This window comes from Ursus americanus, chromosome 14 (genome assembly GCF_024610735.1).
Source record: "Ursus americanus isolate L20-20 chromosome 14, mUrsAme1.1.p, whole genome shotgun sequence".
In the NCBI taxonomy this organism is placed as follows: domain Eukaryota; kingdom Metazoa; phylum Chordata; class Mammalia; order Carnivora; family Ursidae; genus Ursus; species Ursus americanus.
The window spans coordinates 51,189,635-51,209,080 of record NC_142140.1 but is presented as its reverse complement, the minus strand read 5'-3'; the positions used below and the strand labels follow the sequence as shown (position 1 = coordinate 51,209,080).

Genomic DNA, 19,446 nt, shown 5'->3' with positions numbered 1-19,446 from the left:
AGGAGCCGTGTTGAGGCAGAGTCCAGATCCGTCACCTGTCCCTGCATAGTCCTCCCTTCTGGAAGCCTCCGTAGTGGCAAGGGCCCTCAGGCACTACGAGCAGGTGGCGTCTGCCTTTGAGGTGTGGGTCACATGAGTAGCCCAGGTCCCACACAGAGGGCAGTCAGGAGAGCATATCCTGCAGGTGACATGAGCCAGCCGAACCACCAGCAGCATGGAGAATAAGCTGTGGGCTCTGAAATTCTCTCTATCCCCAAACCTGGCCCGGGCTCAGGGACCTTGATGCCTGTCTACCCAGGCCATCAAGCCCAGGCATCGGACACAGCGGCTGGACTGTTTTTAGGAGGCTATATTCAATGAGCCTCATGCAAGGAAGCTTAAAACCAGGGAAGATGCTCTCTGGTCGTCAGGGCCAGGAGAAAGGGAAAGGCTGAGTTGTATCAGGGCCAAAGTGAGATAGTGGTGCCCCTGGCCGCTCTTTGCCATCCCCAGTCTCTAGGGTGGGAAGGCAGCAGTAGTCTCTGGAGAAGGGTGCAGGCAGGGGGGTTAGTTGCTTTGCTGAACTTAGGATGGCCCTGAACTGGGGGTGTGCAGTTAGGGTCCCCACCGCTCTGGCAACCAGGCTGAAGAAAGCTGAGGCCGGAAAGGCTTCTAGGGGATGTGGCCCTGGAAGGCTGGGGAATCAGAGTGACAGCCTCAGGGGCCTGGGCTGGGGGAGGGTGTGGGAGGAAGATAAAAGATGGAGCTGGGCACCTGTCTGCCTTGTGCTAGCCAACACTGTCCCTGCCCCTCCACTGGCCCACAGGCCACCAGCTGGCCCATTATCCCTGGCGAGAAAGCAGACACTGGAGGGGGTCTCCCATGTGGCAGCAACTCACTCATGCAAACCCGCCCGGCAGGGACTGCCAGGGGAGAGCCACCCTGTTCTGGGTCGGAGGCGAGGGGAGAAAGGGGGCAGCGGAGAGAGGAGCCCCCGCTGCGCAGCACTCAGGTCTCCTCCTGTGCTGTTGGCAGGGGGCAGCGCGTGGGGCCTGTGAACAGGAGATAAAGAGTTCAGGCAGAGGGTTTTTTCTCACTAACCGTGGATTTGTATGTTTGTTCAGCTGGTGGTTCTGATAAGCCCCATTCTGCCAGATAAAAGCTGAGCAGCCATGAGGCGGGGCGTGGGGAGGGGTGTCATAAAGGGACCTTCCTCCTGTCTGTCCTGAGGCCTGGGGTTATCCCCTCCCCCGGGGAGCCCAGCAGGGAAAGGAGTCAATATGCTGGGGTGTCATGCTCCCTAGTGTGCTAGGCTGTGGGGCAGCCTCTGATCCCAGAGGGCTGTCTAGAGTAGGCCCGGACTTCAGGGCACGGCTCCCCAAAAAGCCCAAAAAAGCTGGCCGGCTGGCTCCCACCTCCCGGAGGGGGGGGGGGAGGGAGGGGGCAGGTGGTCTCCTCAACCTCCCCAGAAGCCTGTCCACCAGGGCTCGGTGGCTGTTTGGCCCTGCAGCTGCTGTATGGGCTCCTGCAAGCCCCCTGCCCCCTGCCTGTCCACTGGGTGGACAGGGGCCTGCCCCCATCATGTCCCTTACTGTCCTGTCAGGGCAGGGGCCCTAGTTGAGCCCCTGGGCCTGGGACTGGCCTGTGGGAGCTTCAGCAGCCTTTGAGCAGACCATGGTCCCCCAGGACCCCCACCTTAACCCTCCCTTCCCCTTTTGCTGGGTCCCCGCAGCGCGGGTGAAGGGGGTACGGCTAGAGCAGGACGGTGGGGCCCTGGCTGGAGCTGCCCCTGCGGCAGGGCTGGCTCCTGAGCCTCCGAGCCTGGGTCCAGATTTCCAGCGTTTCTGCCTTTTGTCCTGGAGCTGAGCTGAGCTTGCCGGGGGCCGGCGGGGGGTGGCATTGTGGGGACGCTGGCTGGGCCGCCAGCCGTAAGATGGCTGCCAAGGGCTAAAATGGCTGCCAGCAGCGCCTGGAGGCGCGTGGCAGCGGGCCTCGCCCGCGCTGGATCCTCGCTCCCGCTTGCTCCTTTACATCAAGCTAATAGTAATAACAGCAATAACGTTTCAGGACACTGTCCTGGTTTAGAAGGATTTCCTGTCTATCGCGCTCTCCTGGAGCCCCATTTGTCTCTGCCGTAGTCGCTGGCCCACCTCCATCTCTTTGTCGGGTTCTCCCTCGCCTGTCTTCGGGCTGGATGTGCGCATGCGCGCGGTTTTCTGTCTCCACCTGGCCCCGTTCGGGGGGCCTGAGACCACACCCCTGGGTGGACTCCTGTGGTTCCCCCAACTCCACGGACCCAGACCTGGAAGGCTGGTGGGGACTGAGTTGGTCCCAGGATGGGTGGGGTTAGTCGCAGGGGCCCTTGGGCAGCAGAGCCTGGAGCATGTGCCCCTCAATGGGCTCCACACGCTGGGGTTGTGGCTCTGCCCTTCCCAAGTTTTGAATGGAGGAGAGGGCAGCCCTGACAGACAAAGCAGGCTCGGGGCACCCCCGGTGTCCTAGAGTGGACCGCCCACTACCTCAGCCCCTCATCTGCTCCTTCCTGAACCGGAAGGAGGTTTGAATCAGACCTAGATAGCCAGGAATAGGCCAGGGCGAGAGAATGACAAAATTCATACCCACAAGACACTGTGGCACAGAGCGGGTGCCCTCCTGGGAGCATGGGAGGAAGTCCTGTAGATTGTCTCCAGAGCAGAGAGTGCCATTAGCAAAGAGGTGGCCTGGGGCAGGTTTCATCATCCCCAAACACACCACAGGGGTGAGCACAAAGGGTGGTGTGGCAGGCTGCACCAAGCCAAGCCAGAGGGGGTGAGGGGCCATCATTAGCACTTTCCTTAGAAACTTCTATTTTCTTGATTTGTGACAGGATTTTTTTTTTTAACTTAAAAAAAACTGAACAAGGTAAAGAATGGGGGAAGTGGGGACTGGAACTGCCCTGTAGGCAGCCTGTCCTTTCCCACTGGTCACATTGAAGCAGGTGGCCAAGAACTTGGCTTGACCCAAGCCTGGGCCTTCACTCTCAGAGGGATGCTGTTCTTCTTACCAGCCCCCCTCATCCATCACTCTTCCATCCCTCCTGAGTGGCTGAGGGGCAGCAGGGCACCTTGCTGCAATGTCTTGGGCCCACGTCTCGTTGTTCTTTAGGAACTTCCTTGCTGGTCACTCCCCAATGTGAGCAGCGTGGCTGCGAGGCCAGTGAGGGGTGGACTCTCTGGCCAGTAGGCTGACCTTGGGGTGGTGGGTGAGACCCAGGAGGCAGGGTCAAAGAGTTGGGCAGAGCCTTGGCCAATACCAGGGTGCAGTTTTCCGATGCCACCCCCATGTTGTCCCCTTGTGAGCAGCCGACTCTTTACCAAATGCCTGGCCTTGCTCCTGCCCCACAACCTGCCCTGGCCCCCCCTACCATCCTCTCGCCAGCTGTCGTGCCTGGGCAGGCATTCTGGAGGTCCCCATTGTGCCCCTGGCACACAAAGCTTTGAGGACCTGGGGGGCGGGGGCGGGGGGGCTTTCCCAAGCTCCGCAAAATATTCACACACACACTCCACCCTGCCCCAGCCCTCTGCGAGCTCCCACCGCACAATGGGCCCTTGTCTCGGGGCTCCCTCTGAGCAGCTGTGGCACTGGGGCATGAGACAGCCCAGACAGGCTGGCACAGAGTGGGCGACAGCGTCAGGGCAAACCTCCCCCCTCTGTGTTGCCAGGCACTGCCTGTAAGTATAAAGGTGAGGTGGGGGTGGTTCAGGCTGACAGGAATGGCTGTAATTAATGAAGTGAGAGAAGGAAGGGGCTGCTCTGTTGGGAGCTTGAGCCGAGTGGAGGATTGGGTTCATCCCAGCTGTGCAAAGAGATGGCCACTGGCTTCTCTCGTGGGCACCATCCTCGCCCTGATTCTCAGCCATTGCTACTCAGCCGTGGGTGAGCACATTGGGCAGCTTCTGCAGACAGTGTTGGTTGTCACACTGTAGTGCTACTGGAATCTAGTGTGTGGAGGCCAAGGCTGCCGCCAACCACCCTGCAGTACCCAGGATACCCCACCACGGAGAAGGATCTGGCTCCAATGTCCATAGGACTTCCTTCCTCCTCTCTTCTCATCTCCCTAGGCTGCTCCCCTCCGAGGAGAGGGTGCTGTGAAGGTGTTTACAGGCTGGAGGGGCAGCTGCTTGGCTAGTGTGGAGGGGGCACTTTGATCTTGACCCATTCTCCCCTTTGTGTCTCCTGCAGAATCCGGACAATCAGATAGTTCAAACCAGCAAGGAGATGCGGACATCAAACCACTGCCCAACGGTCAGTTCCCCCCAATTCCCGCTGGCCCATGTCTAGACTCTATGGCCTGCCCTGCCCCTATAGCTCTCCTCTGCCCTCCCAACCCTTGGCCAACCTGGCCTCCCGTCTCCCTCCATTTCTTCCCCTTTACTCAGCCGATCCTCACCTGAACTTCAGCTGACATCCCAAGGGGTGGGGCTCACCTGAAGCATACTCACTCTTCTGTGTACACATGAGGGCCCCTGAGGGCCAGCCTGTGTCTGGAACATGAGGATTGGGAGGAAGGGAGTCAAAGCAAGAGTGGGGAGAGCTTCGGAGAAACAGGCAGGCAGCCCCTCTTAGCCTTGCCTAACTCACTCACTTGTCCTTTCCCCTCTTCAGGGCACTTAAGTTTCCAGGACTGTTTTGTGACTTCCGGGGTCTGGAATGTGACGGAGCTGGTGAGAGTATCACAGAGTAAGTGAGTTCTTTCTTCCAGCCAGGGCTGAGCTCAGCAGATTGGGGTGTAAGGAGGTGGGACTCAGACCCCATGTGGCCCCCTGCTGGTGGGGTCTTGGCTGAGGGGCAGACGGGGTTTCCTGGGATAGTCTGCCTAACTGGTACTGGGCTAGGTGGAGCAGAGGTGCCCAGAGAGCCCAATCTCTAATTTCCACTGCTTTGGAGGAAAAAAATCACAACAAAGGGCTTTTCCCCAAAGACCCCCAGCCAAGAGGTGGCTTCTGGGGATTGCTCATGACAATAAAACAAGGCCCCATTAAACCTCCCACACCTCAAACCTTATCTATCACCTTCTCGCCCTTTCCCAGCTCCTGTTGCGACAGCATCAGGGCCCAACTTCTCACTGGCAGACCTGGAGAGTCCCAGCTACTACAACATAAACCAGGTGACCCTGGGGCGGCGGTCCATCACTTCCCCTCCTTCCACCAGGTGAGCCCAGCACCCCGGCCCTCCCCTTCCTCCATCCCCAGGCCATCTCAGGTGCCGCAGGCAGCTATACCTCCAACGCCTGGGTGCCTTAGAAGGCCACCCCTTGTTGAGGGCGTGGGCTCCAGAGCAGCCTGCGCCCACCATGCTACCAACCCCCTGAGGCTCCTGCTTCATGCTGTCGCTGGGCATTTGGTACTGGGGACATAAACCCGAACAAGGCACAGCTCTGCCTGGAAGGCATTCCCAGTGGGGATCCGAGAAAGCCTCTCTCTTGCAGAAGTGACATTTGAACCCAGACAGGCATGGGGTGGATGCTCCAAGTAGAGCAGCCCTCATCCCAGCCAAGGATGGACATCCTGGTGGGACCCCCAAAGAGGGCTCTGGAGGCCAGCGGAAGGTGTTTAGACTTAAAATCCACTGGAGGTTTCGAAGCAAGAGATGCTGGGGATTTGTGTTCCAGAAAGTGCCCCTTGCAGCAGCATGTGTGGGCAGGACTGTATAGGCTGGATTAGAGGAGGGCCTCAGCTGGGTAGGGGAGTGGCGTGAGAGTGGGGGATGAAGTTGGGAGGTGTTTGGGAGGTGGGCACATTCAGCCCTTGTCAGGGCCAATTGTTCAGGGCAGGGAGGGATCCCGTGCTTTTTTAAAAAAAACTTGAACGTTTGTTTCATTGTGAGGTTTTGGGCATTCATTTTGATTTGTTAGAATATTATAATACTATAATAGCTTCATTAGTAGCTTTTAATATAAAATAACATAGTATCTTGATGTCTGAGTTTTGTAGCACCCCTTAGGATTTTTGTCCCTGGCAAGTGCCTCTCGACTTGCCCTGGCCCTAGGGGCTGATGGGAAATAGAAGGTGAGGCCAGGAAAGCAGTGGAGGAGGCTTTTGCCCCCTCTTTGACCTGGGCAGCTCAGTGGATGAGGGTATCATGGCCTGAGAAGGGGCTCAAGGAGGAGGAGCAGGTGGGGTGGGCCCCAAGGGACTCCGGGGCCAGTCTAATCTCAGGGGTGGGCACGCAGAGTGTGCCTGGGAGTGCTCCCCACATGACAGGTCATCGGTGCAGGCTCCCTCAGTTTGAGTAGCTGTGCCTCAGTCTTCCCTTGGCCAACCTGACCCCTCTCCTCTTCCCCAGCACCACCAAGCGCCCCAAGTCCATCGATGACAGTGAGATGGAGAGCCCTGTCGATGATGTCTTCTATCCTGGTACAGGCCGCTCCCCGGCAGCTGGCAGCAGCCAGTCCAGTGGGTGGCCCAACGATGTGGATGCAGGTATGGGCGCTGCAGGGCCAACGCAGAGCAGGTCGGCCAGAGCCTCTTCTTCCCTCTCAGTTTACCTGGCAAGCCTCCCTCTGGTTCCCCTGCTGTGGGTGGCACTGCCTGTCTTCTTGCCTACTGATCTTCCAGAGCAGGGCAGACCAGGCCGAAGGAGGGAATGGAGACAAGGAGCTGGGCTGTCCCTACATGGGCAGCGGAGCCCATGAGTGTGGTGGAACGAAAGCAGAGGCCCCAGGCTCCGAACTCTTGTGGTCTCCTTCTCTTGCTGTTTCTCTGGAGAGGTTGCCCCAGCTCTGTGGTCCTCATGGTTTAAAGCAGTTTCTCAGTCTGGGCACCATGGACATTTGGGGCCACGTCGTTCTCTGAGGTGGGGCCATCCTATGCACTGTGGGGCATGGAGCAGCAGCCCTGGCTTCCACCCAGTAGCCAGTAGCAAGGCCCCACTCCTCCCCAAAGTATAATGACCAAAAATGTCCCTGGACATTGCTGAATATCCCCCCACATGGGGGGAGCAGAATGGAATCATCTTGAGTTGAGAACCACTGGTCTGAAGGGCCCAGCATCACAGAGAGGAGCGGAGCCTAATAAAGAATGACCAGAATCATTTTCCAATTAAGCAGGAAAGCTAGGGTGGGGCGAAGGTCTTAAGGAAGCCTGGTCAGTCCTCCCAATACCCTCTAATCACCCCTTTCTTGGTGAACCCACCACTTCGAGTCTTGACTGGAGGCGTGAGCAGACCCAGAGAACCCAGATGGAAAGGAGGGAGAGTACACATGTGTGCACTCGCTTGTGTGTGTGTGCATGCACGATATGTGTATGAGGAGGCTGGCTGCGGCATACAGCCTCTATGTGTCCTTGAGGTCTGAGTCTCTTGGAGCCAGGGAGTGCAGACCCGTGTGGGGGGGCCATATACGGGGCACGTCTGCTCTGGTTGGGCCTGGGAACGGGAGCTTCGCCCTTGAAGCAGGAAGAGGAAGGCCTGACCCGATGTCGCTTTGCCTGGTGTTTTCCAGATGCGCCTCTACAGAGATGGGCCAAGTGAATGGGCTGGGGCAGGGGCTGGGGGAAAAGCAAGGCAGAAGGGTAGGGAGGTCCTCCTGCTTTCCTGCAGCCCAGAGGCAGTCTGCGCAGGCTCCCCACTCTCAGCTCCCTGGGAGGAGGGGAGGAGGGCTCATCCCCAGACCTTGGGCCCCGGGGAGTAGGCTGCAGACCCAGAGCAAAGCTCACCTCTGTGGGACAGCTCTCCGGCGAGTCTTTGGGTGCCCCTCCCAGGTTTCATGTGGCAAACAGGGACCTGGGTAGACACAGCCCAGATACTTCCCTGCGAGAGAGAGAAGGGGTTGGAAAGTCACTGAAGGACTCTGCAGCCGGGGCCTCAGTTAAGTGACTGCCCCTTAAGGACTCAAGTGCCTTGAGAGCCACATCCATAGCGGTCTCCTGGGGCTCAGCCCCCAGGTCCCTCTGCCCTGACCTGGTGCCCAAGGAGCTGTCCCCTCTCTGGCTCCCACTCTTTTTTTCTCAGCTATCTGCTCTGATGCCTGCCATTTCTGCTCCTTCCAGCTGTCCTGCCACGCACAGCCCCCAACATTCTCCTGCAGCACCCCCAGCTCCCTTGCTTTCCCCTCTTTTCCTCCGTACCCACCCCCCCTTCCTGTGGTGTTGTTTCCCTCTGCTGCGACAAATCGCCAATTAAGCAGCCCAGCTGCAGGACAGGGAACAGCTGGGGAGGCGCTGTGCGGCCACGGGGACAGCTGTGCACAGCTGGTGGGGGTGCTCCCCACCCCCTCACCGTGCCAGCTATCAGGTGGCACACAGCTGCCGCCAGATAACACCTCTGCTGGCGGCTGGGAGTTCGCCCTTCCCCCACCTCTTCCCTCTGCGGTTAAGACTGCAGCCCCCCCCACCCCACTCAGACTGATTCTATGCCTGAAAGATGGCAGCTCTGCAGCTCTGCTCCATTCCATCTTAGCCCTCCCAGCCCGGGCACAGCCTCCAGGCTCAGCCCAGGATAGGAAACAAGCTCCCCTGGAAGACCTGGTGCAGGGGCCCTGCTGTGTCAGAGCATCACTTGGACATCGTGCCTGCTGGGCACAGAGATGACCTTGATTGGCAGCGTCAGGATCCTTCAGGCAGAGCTGCAACGGGGTGTACTGTGTACCCTGTCTCCCACTGAGTGCAACCCTGTCTCTGGCACCAGGAGCAGAGCAAAGCCCCAAAATGACCCATCCTACAGCTGCCCCCCCTCTGGATTTCCTGGCAGGGGAGTCCTTTCCTGTCCTGCTCTGCCCCCAGTGCCCACCCAGGTCCTCCAGCCTCTTCCCTACTCTCTCATCGGGTGTTATATCACCCCTGCAGTCCCTCCCGAGGACTTGTGGCTTCTTCCTACCAGAGCCTCCCCTGTCCAGGGCCCCACAGACCAGACTCAACCCAGCCCTCTTTCGGGTCCCCCCTCACTCTGAAGCTGACTCCCCGGGGCTCCTCCTGCATACCTTCTCTGCCCCCTGCCCCTGCATCCCACCTTTTCATCCTGTGCCCTATGAGATCCTTATCTGCTCATCAGGTAGCAAGATGGGCCCCCTTGCTCATCTCCTACCCAACATACCCAAGGGTCTCGTTTTCCTCTCTGGTCAGAGCACCTGTAGCGGCCTGTCTGCACACCAGGCCTGAGAACCTGAGTCGGAATGGGCCAAAGGAGGCAGGAAGAGGGTGTGGTGGGGAAGGGAAGCCGGGAGGGGGCCGAGGAGAGAAGGAGCTAGTTGCTGGCTTCCCACCTTCCCTTGCTCTCGCCCTGGCCCAGCTAAACCTGCCCTGTGTTGCTGATTCCTCCCCCCAGGCCCGGCTTCTCTAAAGAAGTCAGGAAAGCTGGACTTCTGCAGTGCCCTCTCCTCTCAGGGCAGCTCCCCGCGCATGGCTTTCACTCACCACCCGCTGCCTGTGCTTGCTGGAGTCAGACCAGGTGAGAAATGGGGGGCCTGGAGGGGGGCAGTGTGGGAGGCAGTGGAGCACTTAGGGGCAGCTGGCCAGGTGAAGGAGCTAGTGCGACAGCCCCTGAGTGACAGTCCCGAGCTCTCTGAGTAGGCCTCAGTCTGGCAGAGGGTGGACACGGGAATGGGCCCTCCCTCTGCAGCAGCCCCTCCTCACCCTGTTCCCAAGCACCCTCTCACTTGCTTCTACTCCCCATGTGCACGTCTGCGCACGTGTGCGTGCGTGTGTGCTTGTGCGTGTGCGCATGCGTGTGCTGTGCAACACGGGCCTGTCCCGAGGCCCTCTGCCACCTGCCTTTGACGATGGACGCCTCAGACCCACTCCTGCCCGCTCTCCTTTTCTCCTGCCAGTTGTGGGCGGGAAAGCCCAGGCTTTTCCCTCTGTCCTCCTCTCACCTCTTCTCTCCTAGCTCCCGGCTGAGCCCAGGCTCTGGTTTCCCAGCATCCACCCGGGTCGGTGTGGGGCCCAGACGGACAAGAGCACTCAGGGGAGCCCAGGCTCCCTTCTCAGGCCCTCCCTGCCCTTTTCCAAAAGTGAAGAGCTAGGCCCAGGGGCTGGTAGCACCTGGGTTGTTCTCCAGGGAAAGGAGCAAACCCACTGCCTTGGGGGGCTCTCTTGTTTTGGTCTCAGGAGAGGGTGCTTGGTTCGGGGCGGTGGTAGGGAGACATCTCAGCGTTCCTGAGGGGATTCCTGAGGGAATCAGGCAGGAAGGTGTGGGAGCTGAGTCCTCACCCTCCCCGCTCTCTCATTTGCTTTTTCCCTCCCTGGGTACCCTTCTGGGAGAAAGAGGCCTGGACTTTTTTCTGGACACTGCCCTGTGTCCACCCCACGTGCCGTCTTGCGGGCCTTCTGTAGGACATGGAGAAGAGTGAGGTTTACCCTCCCGGCTTCCTCCTCGGGGCCTCCTGGCTGAGAGCCCAGAGGCAGCCTGCACTGGGGCAGGGTGTGGTGGCCACAAGGTGGGGGCGGGGACCCCAGGCCCTCTGTGTAGGCAGCGGGAGGGCGGCAGGCCCAGCTCGGCTCAGCTTTTATGAACTCCAGAGAGAAGCCAAGTTTCCTCAGCCCCCTAATGAAACTGAGAGCAAGAGAGAGCTGATTGGAAACAGACCAGAGGGGGAGGACTCGGCTCAGGGAAGAGCTGGGGCCTGCGCCGGGGTGGGAGCTGTGTGTGGGGAGGATGCGTGTGCAAGGACCGGGGGGTTGAGCACGCAGGAACACGGCCTGGGCAGCAGTGGCCAGAGGCACAGCCGTGCGCATGCAGGAGCCGCTGTATGCATTTCAAGGGCTCGTCCTGCACAGGCGAGGGGCCCTGTCTCTAGCCAGAGCCTGGGAACCGTTGGCCTCCTCCGTCCCTCCCCCAGACTTGCACCTAGGCCCTGGACCAGGGTGAAGCCAGTGAGGCACTCACCACCATGTAGGGTGTCAGGAGGCACCAAAACCCTAGTCATCAAGATAAATAATATTTAATGTAATATTTTAAAAAATGGAAAAGATTGCAAAAAAACGTATGACAAACAGCTATCAATGTTTTAAGCGAAAGAGGGGACTGGCCTTGCATTTGCACGATCTTGCCTTGTTCATGTTATCCTAGCTCCAGCCCCGGTTCTAGTCGGACTTTATTACAAGGACAAGCAGCTGGCTGACCAGCCCTAGTTTGCCGATTTGACTTTTTATTAAAAAAAAAAAAAAAAAAAAGATTTACTAATTTATTTTGGCGGGAAGAGGCCAAGGGAGAGGAGGGAGAGAGAGAATCTCTAGCAGACTCCCTGCTGAGCACAGAGCTGGGCATGGGTTCGATGTCACAACCCTGAGACCACGACCCTGAGATCATGACCTGAGCTGAAATCAAGAGCCCGATGCTTCACCGACTGAGCCACCCAGGCCCTCCGCCAGTCCGGCTTTTTAAAAACACTGCATTAAGATGTTACTTACCTCAGTTGCCGAATTATCTGGCACCGCCTGAACTTTCTCACCAGAGACCAGTGCCTCACTCCCCTCACCCTGATCTGGCCTTGATCTTACCCCATTCTCCCTTGTCCTCTGGCTCCTCAGCGCTCTGACCAGCAATCTCTCCCACCCCATCTTCCATCGCGCCCCCCTCTACCTCCTGAGCCCTGATCCCCTCTTCTTCTTGCCCACATGCATGCAGGGAGCCCCCGGGCCACAGCATCAGCGCTGCACTTCCCCTCCACATCCATCATCCAGCAGTCGAGCCCGTACTTCACGCACCCGACCATCCGCTACCACCACCACCACGGGCAGGACTCGCTGAAGGAGTTTGTGCAGTTCGTGTGCTCGGACGGCTCGGGCCAGGCCACGGGACAGGTGAGTCCAGAGGCCCCAGGAGCCCTGCCACAGCTCATCTCCGCATCTGTCCGTCTGTCTCGGGGCTCACAGAGAGAGGGTCCAAAAGCCGGGAGCCCTCCTGGGGCTGGAGCAGCAGAGAGCCGCTAGTGCCAAACACCTCCATCTTCTGGACCTGGGGGTAGGGGTCTGTGTGTAATGCCAGGGCCTGTCTGTCACAGTCCAGAGTTGGGGGCAGGGGCAGTGGCCGGGCCCACCTTGCTCAGGCTCCTTGCCTTCCCCTCAGTCTCTGTTCCCCCAGTAAGAGTGTATCCGTGATCTATCCAACCTGGCCCGGGCTCCGTACCTCGTAACCCCCTCTGAAAATCTCAGGGCTACAAGGATTGTGTAGGTTCTAGACCAAGGGTTCCCAGCCTTGGTACTGTTGACATCTGGGCTGTTCTTTCTCTGTTCCGTGGGGCCGGCCCGTGCACTGTGGGGTACTGAGCCGCATCTGCAGCCCCTGCCCACTCAGTGCCAGCTGCACCACCCCCTCCCAGTCCTGATGATCCAGAATGTTTCCAGATTTCACTGTGCCCTGGGGGCATCATCATTTCCTGGTGAGAAACCCTGGGTAGAGGAAAGGCCCTCCCTCCTTCCACAGGAGCTGTCCTGGGGTCTCCCATTGGCAGAACTCTTAGCAAGAGGTTCCCAGGTCAGTTACTGTTCTGGAGCAAAGCCCTTCTGCTCCTTAGCCTAGAAGAGACGCTGGTTGCCTGTGGAGCTCTGCCGCCCCGCTGCCCTTCTCCGTCAGCAAGCCCTAGGGCCCAGTCACTGACAAGCAGAAACACAGGCCACTCAGCAAAGGGCTTATGCCAGACAGCGGTGGGCCAGAGGTGACCATTCGGTGGGACAGTGGTCCTCCCTTAGTCCCCAGGAGACCACTCCGGGTTGGGACACAGTGGTCTCTAGACCTCTGGGAAGGTTCTAGAGTCCCAGCAGCGTACTGCGCTGTGAGAAGGCTCAGCCCCTCTTCCCGCATCTGGTCCAGCCTGGAAACCCGTTGTGAGAGGTCAGGTGGGGAGGACACTCAAAGGGCTGTGGTGGGGAAAGGCGTTCGGAAGCCCATGCAAGAGGTGGCCCAGGGAGAGCTGTGGCCGGCCCTTGGCCACTCAGCCCAGTGCTGCCTCAGGGCGACCTGTGCAGAGTAGGCATTTGCTAAGTGCTGGTGTGTTGATTTGGGGCAGGGCTACGGCTCAGCCTCCTCGCTCTCGCTGTCCAGAACGGAGGCTGGTCCTCTTCCCTCTCTCCTGTTCTCCCTCCTTCTGCTTTCCTCGTTTCCTTTTCCCCTTTTCCCTGTAAGGTTTTCTCTTGCTGGCTCTGCAGCTCCTTAGTGCACTCAGAGCCTTGCCCACCTCTCTGGACAAGCTCTGTCCACTTTTAGGGGCATGGAGGGAGAAGTGGCCATGACCCGCGACGGCTACTATGCCTCCTTCAGAGATGCCAGCAGAGTCTACGGGAGCTGCCAGCCTATGTCCCAGCGCCCAAGGTGCCTGGGGTCTGGAATGTGGATCAGAGAGTCCAGGAACTCCACCTTGCCTGCCTTCTTGCCCACAGAGGCAGCTGGGGTTTGGAACCAAAATGAGACTGACCTGAGGGACCAGTTTAGCCCAAAGAGCCAAACCTAACCCACAGGACCCTCGGGAGTATGGGTCAGTCCATCCTTAAGCATCCTGATGATGGCTGGGTCCTGAGCCTCTCCCTTGACTTGACCATTCAAGATTAAGGGCTCGTCTGGTCCAGAAGGCAGATGCTTGCTCCGAGTAGACCATGGATAGAACACTGCAGACAGAAGGGCAAACAGTCACTCTGGCTAAACAGAGAGCCTAGCCGGGCTGGGGAGCAGTCTCTTTGGGTTTCCTCCTCTGGCCTGTTGTGCCCAGAGAGGGTGGTGGTGTCTTCAGTGAGTCTGCTCCCCAGGGCTCAGCAGCAGGCTCTGGAGGAAGAGTGAGCCAGAGTCCCCGGGCTCTGCAGCTGACCTGGTGACAGGGAGTGGCAGTACCAGGCTACTCTAGTTCCGTGGCGACCTCCAGAGCAATAGTTCTCAGTCTTAGCATGCACGAACCACCTGGAAGGCTCGCTAACACACAGGTGCCTGGGCCTCACCTGATTCTGATTCAGCAGGCCTGGGGTCGGGCTGAGAATCTGCATTTCTCCCCACATTCCCAGGTGATGCTGTTTCTGGTCGGGTGACCCACTTTGAGAACCACTGATCTAAAGCCTAAAGGAGTAAATTCCTAACCTCTTTGAGAATGTGAAGTTACAGATCATCTTTGCAGAAAAAAAATATGCATACAAAATTTTTACAATTTGCAAAAGGGTTTCCAGGCACCACCCCTGTGCTCATCCTCGGACCACAGCATGAGGCCCTAATTGAGAAGAGCCAAATCAGTAAAGGCCAAGGCCAGATGGACACACCACTCAAAGGAGATGCAAAGGGCAGAAGGAGGATGCCTGGTTAGCTGTATTTCTGGCAGAGAGAAGAGACCGCCAAGTGAACGCGATGGACAAGTCACAGGGCCCGATGGGATAGCGTGACTCTGGGAGGCAGGAAGACTGGTTGTAGGTCGTCCTCAAGCACCAGCGCTGGAGCGGCCAGGCCTGCGTCTTCGTCTGTCAGTTGAAAGTGAAGAGCTATCCCATCTCCCGGTTCCTTCTAGCTTTTAACTCACGAGGTTTCAAGCCACCGCAAAATCACAAGACCTCGAGATTTTTTAAAACCTAAACTTGTACCCCAATCAGAGCTGAGATATCCTAGCCTGGTTGGAAGTAGCTTCCAGAAACTAAATGTTGTAAATCAGCGGTTTTCCATGTCTGGCCACGTCGGGCTAGGATTGGCTTCATCAAGTGCAATGAATGATTGAGGTCCTCCTGGGAGGAGACAGGGTCTTGGGGACTAGAAGGAGGCACAGGCCACCCTGTGGGAGCAAGGGCTGCCTGGAAGGCCGTGTGTCCCAGCCCCTCGGGGGGCCCAAGCTCAGGATGGCCTGGAGTAAAGGAGTGAGGCTGTGATCTCCTGAGACTCCGGTTTCCTGCCCTGATGGAAGAGCAAGCTAGGCACCGGATAGGCTGCAGACATGATGGGGGCAGTTGCCTGTTTCTGAAAGGACACCTGGCACAAAGGGTCTCCAGCCCAGGACACAAACAGGGATCAGCAGCCCCTGCTTGCTTTTGTCAGGGGACCTTTGAGTGGGCAGGAAAGAGCAAGTCAAGGGAACCATTTGGAGGGACAATGTCAACCCTAGGTGCTGGTCTTTAGAGGTGAAGGGTGGGGGAGGGGAACGGCCAGCGCTCAGAAGGGTGTGGCCTGTGCGGAGTCAGGCATGGAGCTCCATGGTTTGAAAGGCAGCAGGATGGACTGGTTGATTCAGCTTAGTCAGTGGGACTTGAACGCTGCACGCCTGGGCCACACAGAGGTGGCCGTCCCCGGGCTTGCTGGGGAGCCCGGGAGGCAGCCTGTTTCAAAGGCTATGGTGGAGGTCATGAGCATCCTAGAAAAGAAAGGCAGAGAGAGATGGATAGTGATGTAGGGTATCTGGCTGGTCCCATGTTGGGGATGGTGTTTTCTGAGCAGGCCTTAAGGGTTGTGGGAAGGGGTGTTGTAGGCAGAGGGTTCTGCAGTGAGCACGTGTGCAGCCCCCAACTGCTTAGGCTGTATTCTGGAAACCCCAGTTGGTTTGCAAAGGGAAGTACTTGAGAGGAGGTGAATGTAGGGGCATGAGTGGTGAAGGACCCCATCTGGGCTCCACCGTAGGGGCCTTGAAGGCCCAACTGGGGGGCTCGTATTTTATGTTACACCCAGTCAGAGCTGTGGAAGGGGAGGGGAGAAGCCTGAGCGCCTTTAGATTTGGAGAAGAGGGTTGGGATGAGCCCGCTGGAAAAAATCCACAGGATCCCTGGAGTGAGAGAGACATGGTTGTGAATTTCAGGCCTCACCAGTTAACCCCTGGGTGACTTTGGATAAACCACTCAGCTGCACAGAGCCTCAGTTTCCCCAGTTGTGAAAGGGGGAGAATGGAGCTTCCCTTGCATCAGGGTTTCCCAGCCACGGCACTGTTAATGTTTGGATCGTTGGGCCTTTATCCTGGGGGCCGTCTCACGCATTGTGGGGTATGTAGCAGCATCCCTGCCTCTACCCCCACCAGATGCCAGCAGCACCCCCCAGAAGTGGTGCTACCCAGCATGTCTCCAGACATTGTTAATGCCCCCTGCCGGAGCAGAATCCACCCCACCGCCCCGCCCCAGGCGAAAACTGATGCCTTACAGGGTTGGGGGACTGGACACCAGCTGAGTAAAGTCCCTGGTACGGAGCTGGGCACTGAGACACTAAGCTTAAGAGTGCATTGTTAGCACAGGGGAGAGCCCTTGGGAGTCTCGTTGTCCTAGTCCAGGTGGAACCAGTGGTGGAGGATGGGCTGGCTGGAGACATCAAGGGGGTGGACTCCGCACAGTTCACCCACCAACAGAAGGAGCAGCACAGGAGCCTCCCATAGCCTTGCACCTGGGTGGCTGGGGGGCAGAGCTCTGCCCTTGGGAGAGGGGACCGTTTAGGACTCAGAGCTCTGGCCCACCCACCCTGAGCCCAGGCTGTAGGTGGTCATCAAGAGCACTGCCCAGAGCAGTGGGAGATACATGCCCAGAACTCCAGGGAGGCCTCTCCAGGGAAGCTGTGACTGCAGGAGGCCAGGGACCTCTGCCCCTCGCTGTGGTGCCTACGTCCCCTGACCCCCAAAGGCTGATGCATGAAAGGCACGCATGGGGCTTGGGGAGGAAACTTGAGTTTGAGGCACAAGAGGGAATAAAGCCGAGGAATGGATCTGGCGACCGAGCATCCCGGACTTCCAGGGCACTGTACAGGGAAGTCCTCTCGAAGAGCCTCGTGGGAACTGGAGCTGGCAGCGATGGACTTTCCTCCTGGGCTGTTCTGTAGGAAATGGGCCAGCACTCCGCGATCCTCAGGCTGCCGGAGTCAAGGGCGAGCCCCCCAGCACCCAGCGTCTCCCCAGGCTGTGCTGTAGGGGTAGACGCTGAAGGGCCTGTAGTCCTTGGTGGGGTCAGCTGGCCCCACCCCAGGGGCCCACAGAGGGGAGGCATGCGTGTGTTTTCTGGGGACAGTGGGGGGAGAGCTGGCGCATCTTACTTGCTGCGGCAGAAGGTCTTCAAGAGCATGAGCGTTCTAGGTGCAGCTGCTTATATGGCTAGGTGGCATGTTTTGGTACCTAAAACATGTTCCCTAAGAAATAACAAACCACTCGTCGGACACCCCCTCTCATCCCTCCCACAACTTCAAAGAGGACCACAAAAAAAAAAAAAAAAAGAGAGAGAGAAACACCTGAGAGACCAAATAGAAGCCTCACACCCTCACCCACCCTGTGCCCCGGAGGAGACGACCCCATCCTGCATCTTCTACTGGGAGCGCCCGCTCTCAGGAGCGAGCTGGCGTGGCCGCGCAGGGGAGCGTGTGTCTGTGTGGGATGTGCCTTCATGCGTCACTCTATTTATGTTGTTCGCAGCCCAACGGTAGCGGCCAGGGCAAAGTCCCGGGGTCATTTTTGCTACCGCCGCCGCCTCCAGTGGCCAGACCTGTGCCCCTTCCTATGCCTGATTCCAAATCCACCAGCACTGCCCCAGACGGCGCCGCCTTGACTCCTCCATCACCTTGTAAGTGGACGATGAAACCGAAACCACAACGCCCAGCATCCCTGGCCCATCCAAACAGTCTCCACGGCAAAACGAAAAACCCCTGCCCCGCCCACTGCCAAAGCCCCCTGACCCAGAGCGCCATGGAGCCTCCCACCCGGACAAGAGCAGAGCTGAGCCCCCCAGTCATGGCCTCCTGGGCCTCAGTTGCACCAGCCAGCACCCCACGAGCGCCCCCTGCCCACCCGCTGCTCCCAGCCGGGGCCCCTGGCCCAGGCCCCTCCCGGGGGCGGGAGGGGGAGCACAGTGGGGCACGCAGGCCAGGGGTGCTGGCCAGGGTGGGAGGGGGGTGGGGAGGCGCAGCCATGCCATCTTCATGCCTGATTGCTGTTTTTTTCATTTTTCGTTTTTTTGTTTTTTGATTTTTGTTGTTTCGTTGTGCCCCGCTACACCAAAAAAATTAAATGTGACCACAAGGCGACGCCACCACCATCCCCTTTTGGCCTTGCCCCCTCACCTCCATTCCAGGGCCCTTGGGCCTCTAACTGTACAGCGGCCGGCCCCTGACCTCCTCCCCTCCAATCTCACATTTGGTTTCTCGTTGTTCCTCTTTTTTTTTTTTTCTTTTTTTTTTTTTTTCCCCTCCTCCCATCCCTCTCCCTTCCCCAGGTTGAATGTTCCAAGGACAAGGGAGGGCTCTGGGCCTCGGCTTACTTCATCTCTTTCTTTTTCTCTCTCTCTCTTTTAACCAATGACAAATTTTGTTAAAGGGAAAAGAAAAATCTGAGTTGAGAGGCCCAAGGTAGACCCGACGTGTGAAGGACAGGAGAGGTGGAGGGTGGGCGGTGTGCCGTCTGCGGGCAGGGGGTGGGCAGCGCTTCGGGCGCTCTGGGGGCTGGCAGGCCACAGGCCAGGACTTCCTGGTCAGCAGTGGGAGGGGCGGCCCATCTCACTTTTCTCCGTCTCGCGTCTCGCGCTCTCTGTTGCCTTCTTTCTCATGGTTTGAGTTCTTTTCCCCTCTCCATCCTCTTCATGCCATCTTCCCATCTGCATCCGCCATAAGACACCAAGTCATGGTCATGGTCATTGGAGGTGGGCAGGGTGGGGGAGGAGGCGCCAGGCTTCAGGGGGGCTGGGGGGCACCCTGGACAGAATCTGGTGAGCACGCAGTCCCTTGGGTGTACGTGGTAGAGGGTGTGTGGGGGGGGAATCCCTGGCAGCCTGTGACAGTCTTGTCCTTCTGGGGGACATCCTCCCTACTGGGGGTGCAGGACCCATTCCCTCCCGTAGGGCTCCAGCCAGAAAACTTGAGAAGAGCTCAGGGCTGTTTGGGTGCCCATTTGCCCCCTCAGGCTCCAAAACAACTGCTGCGGGGCCCCCGAGCCCTAAGGCTCCGCCAGGCCCTCCAGCCCTCTCCTCTTGTGCTCTGGCCCATCTCAGGCCCTGCAAACTGCAGGACCACGGGATCTGGCTCATCCATTAGAGGAGGATGCCTGTTGGGCCTGAGCCTTGCCACCTCTGGGCCCAAGCTGGCAGCCAGCTCCTCTCTCAGACCCTGTCCCACCCGACTCAGACCTCTGTTGGGCCCCTTCAGGTTTCCGGAGCCATCAGTCCCATCCTTGGGGCTGCCCAGTGTGATTCCGCGGTGCAGCACCCAGCTAGCTGTGCCCTGGTTGGACAGGTGGCCTGGCAGAGCCGGCCTTCCCTGAGCAGGGTGGGGCTGGTCCGGCAGAGCCCCCAGCCTCCCACCCTCCCAGGCTCCCTCTTCCCAGACCCAAGAGAGGCCGTGGGAAAGCAAGGGCGCATTGTTTCAACAAGGGCCATCCTCAGTCCTGCTTAGTGCCTGGTGTGGGGACACAGCAGGGTCTATGGGACCTCAGCTAAAGCCTCCAGGGCCCCTCCCTCACCCCGGACCAGGAAAGAGGACACCTGGCTGAGGTGCAGTGCTAGGGGTGGGGGACAGTGTGTGCTCCTGGTCAGTGAGAGGATGATGGGACCCCTCCGGCCTGTCCTTCCCACGGCCAGCCTAAGC

General features: G+C 58.7%; 1 protein-coding gene across 9 annotated transcripts in view; it reads left to right on the top strand.

Annotated features, from left to right (window-relative positions):
• Nucleotides 1-19,446, top strand: part of NFIX (nuclear factor I X) — a 94,739-nt gene that overhangs the window by 69,430 nt on the left and 5,863 nt on the right. For 4 of the 9 annotated variants that reach the window (XM_045774503.2, XM_045774509.2, XM_087867237.1 and 1 more), the window contains exons 3-9: nucleotides 4,201-4,263; nucleotides 4,624-4,698; nucleotides 5,049-5,169; nucleotides 6,304-6,440; nucleotides 9,280-9,402; nucleotides 11,581-11,756; nucleotides 17,288-17,435. In XM_045774503.2, the coding sequence (XP_045630459.1) occupies nucleotides 4,201-4,263; nucleotides 4,624-4,698; nucleotides 5,049-5,169; nucleotides 6,304-6,440; nucleotides 9,280-9,402; nucleotides 11,581-11,756; nucleotides 17,288-17,435 (843 nt within the window). The remainder of the gene's footprint in view (nucleotides 1-4,200; nucleotides 4,264-4,623; nucleotides 4,699-5,048; nucleotides 5,170-6,303; nucleotides 6,441-9,279; nucleotides 9,403-11,580; nucleotides 11,757-17,287; nucleotides 17,436-19,446) is intronic. The other 5 variants (XM_087867235.1, XM_087867234.1, XM_087867238.1 and 2 more) reach the window with 3 other exon arrangements.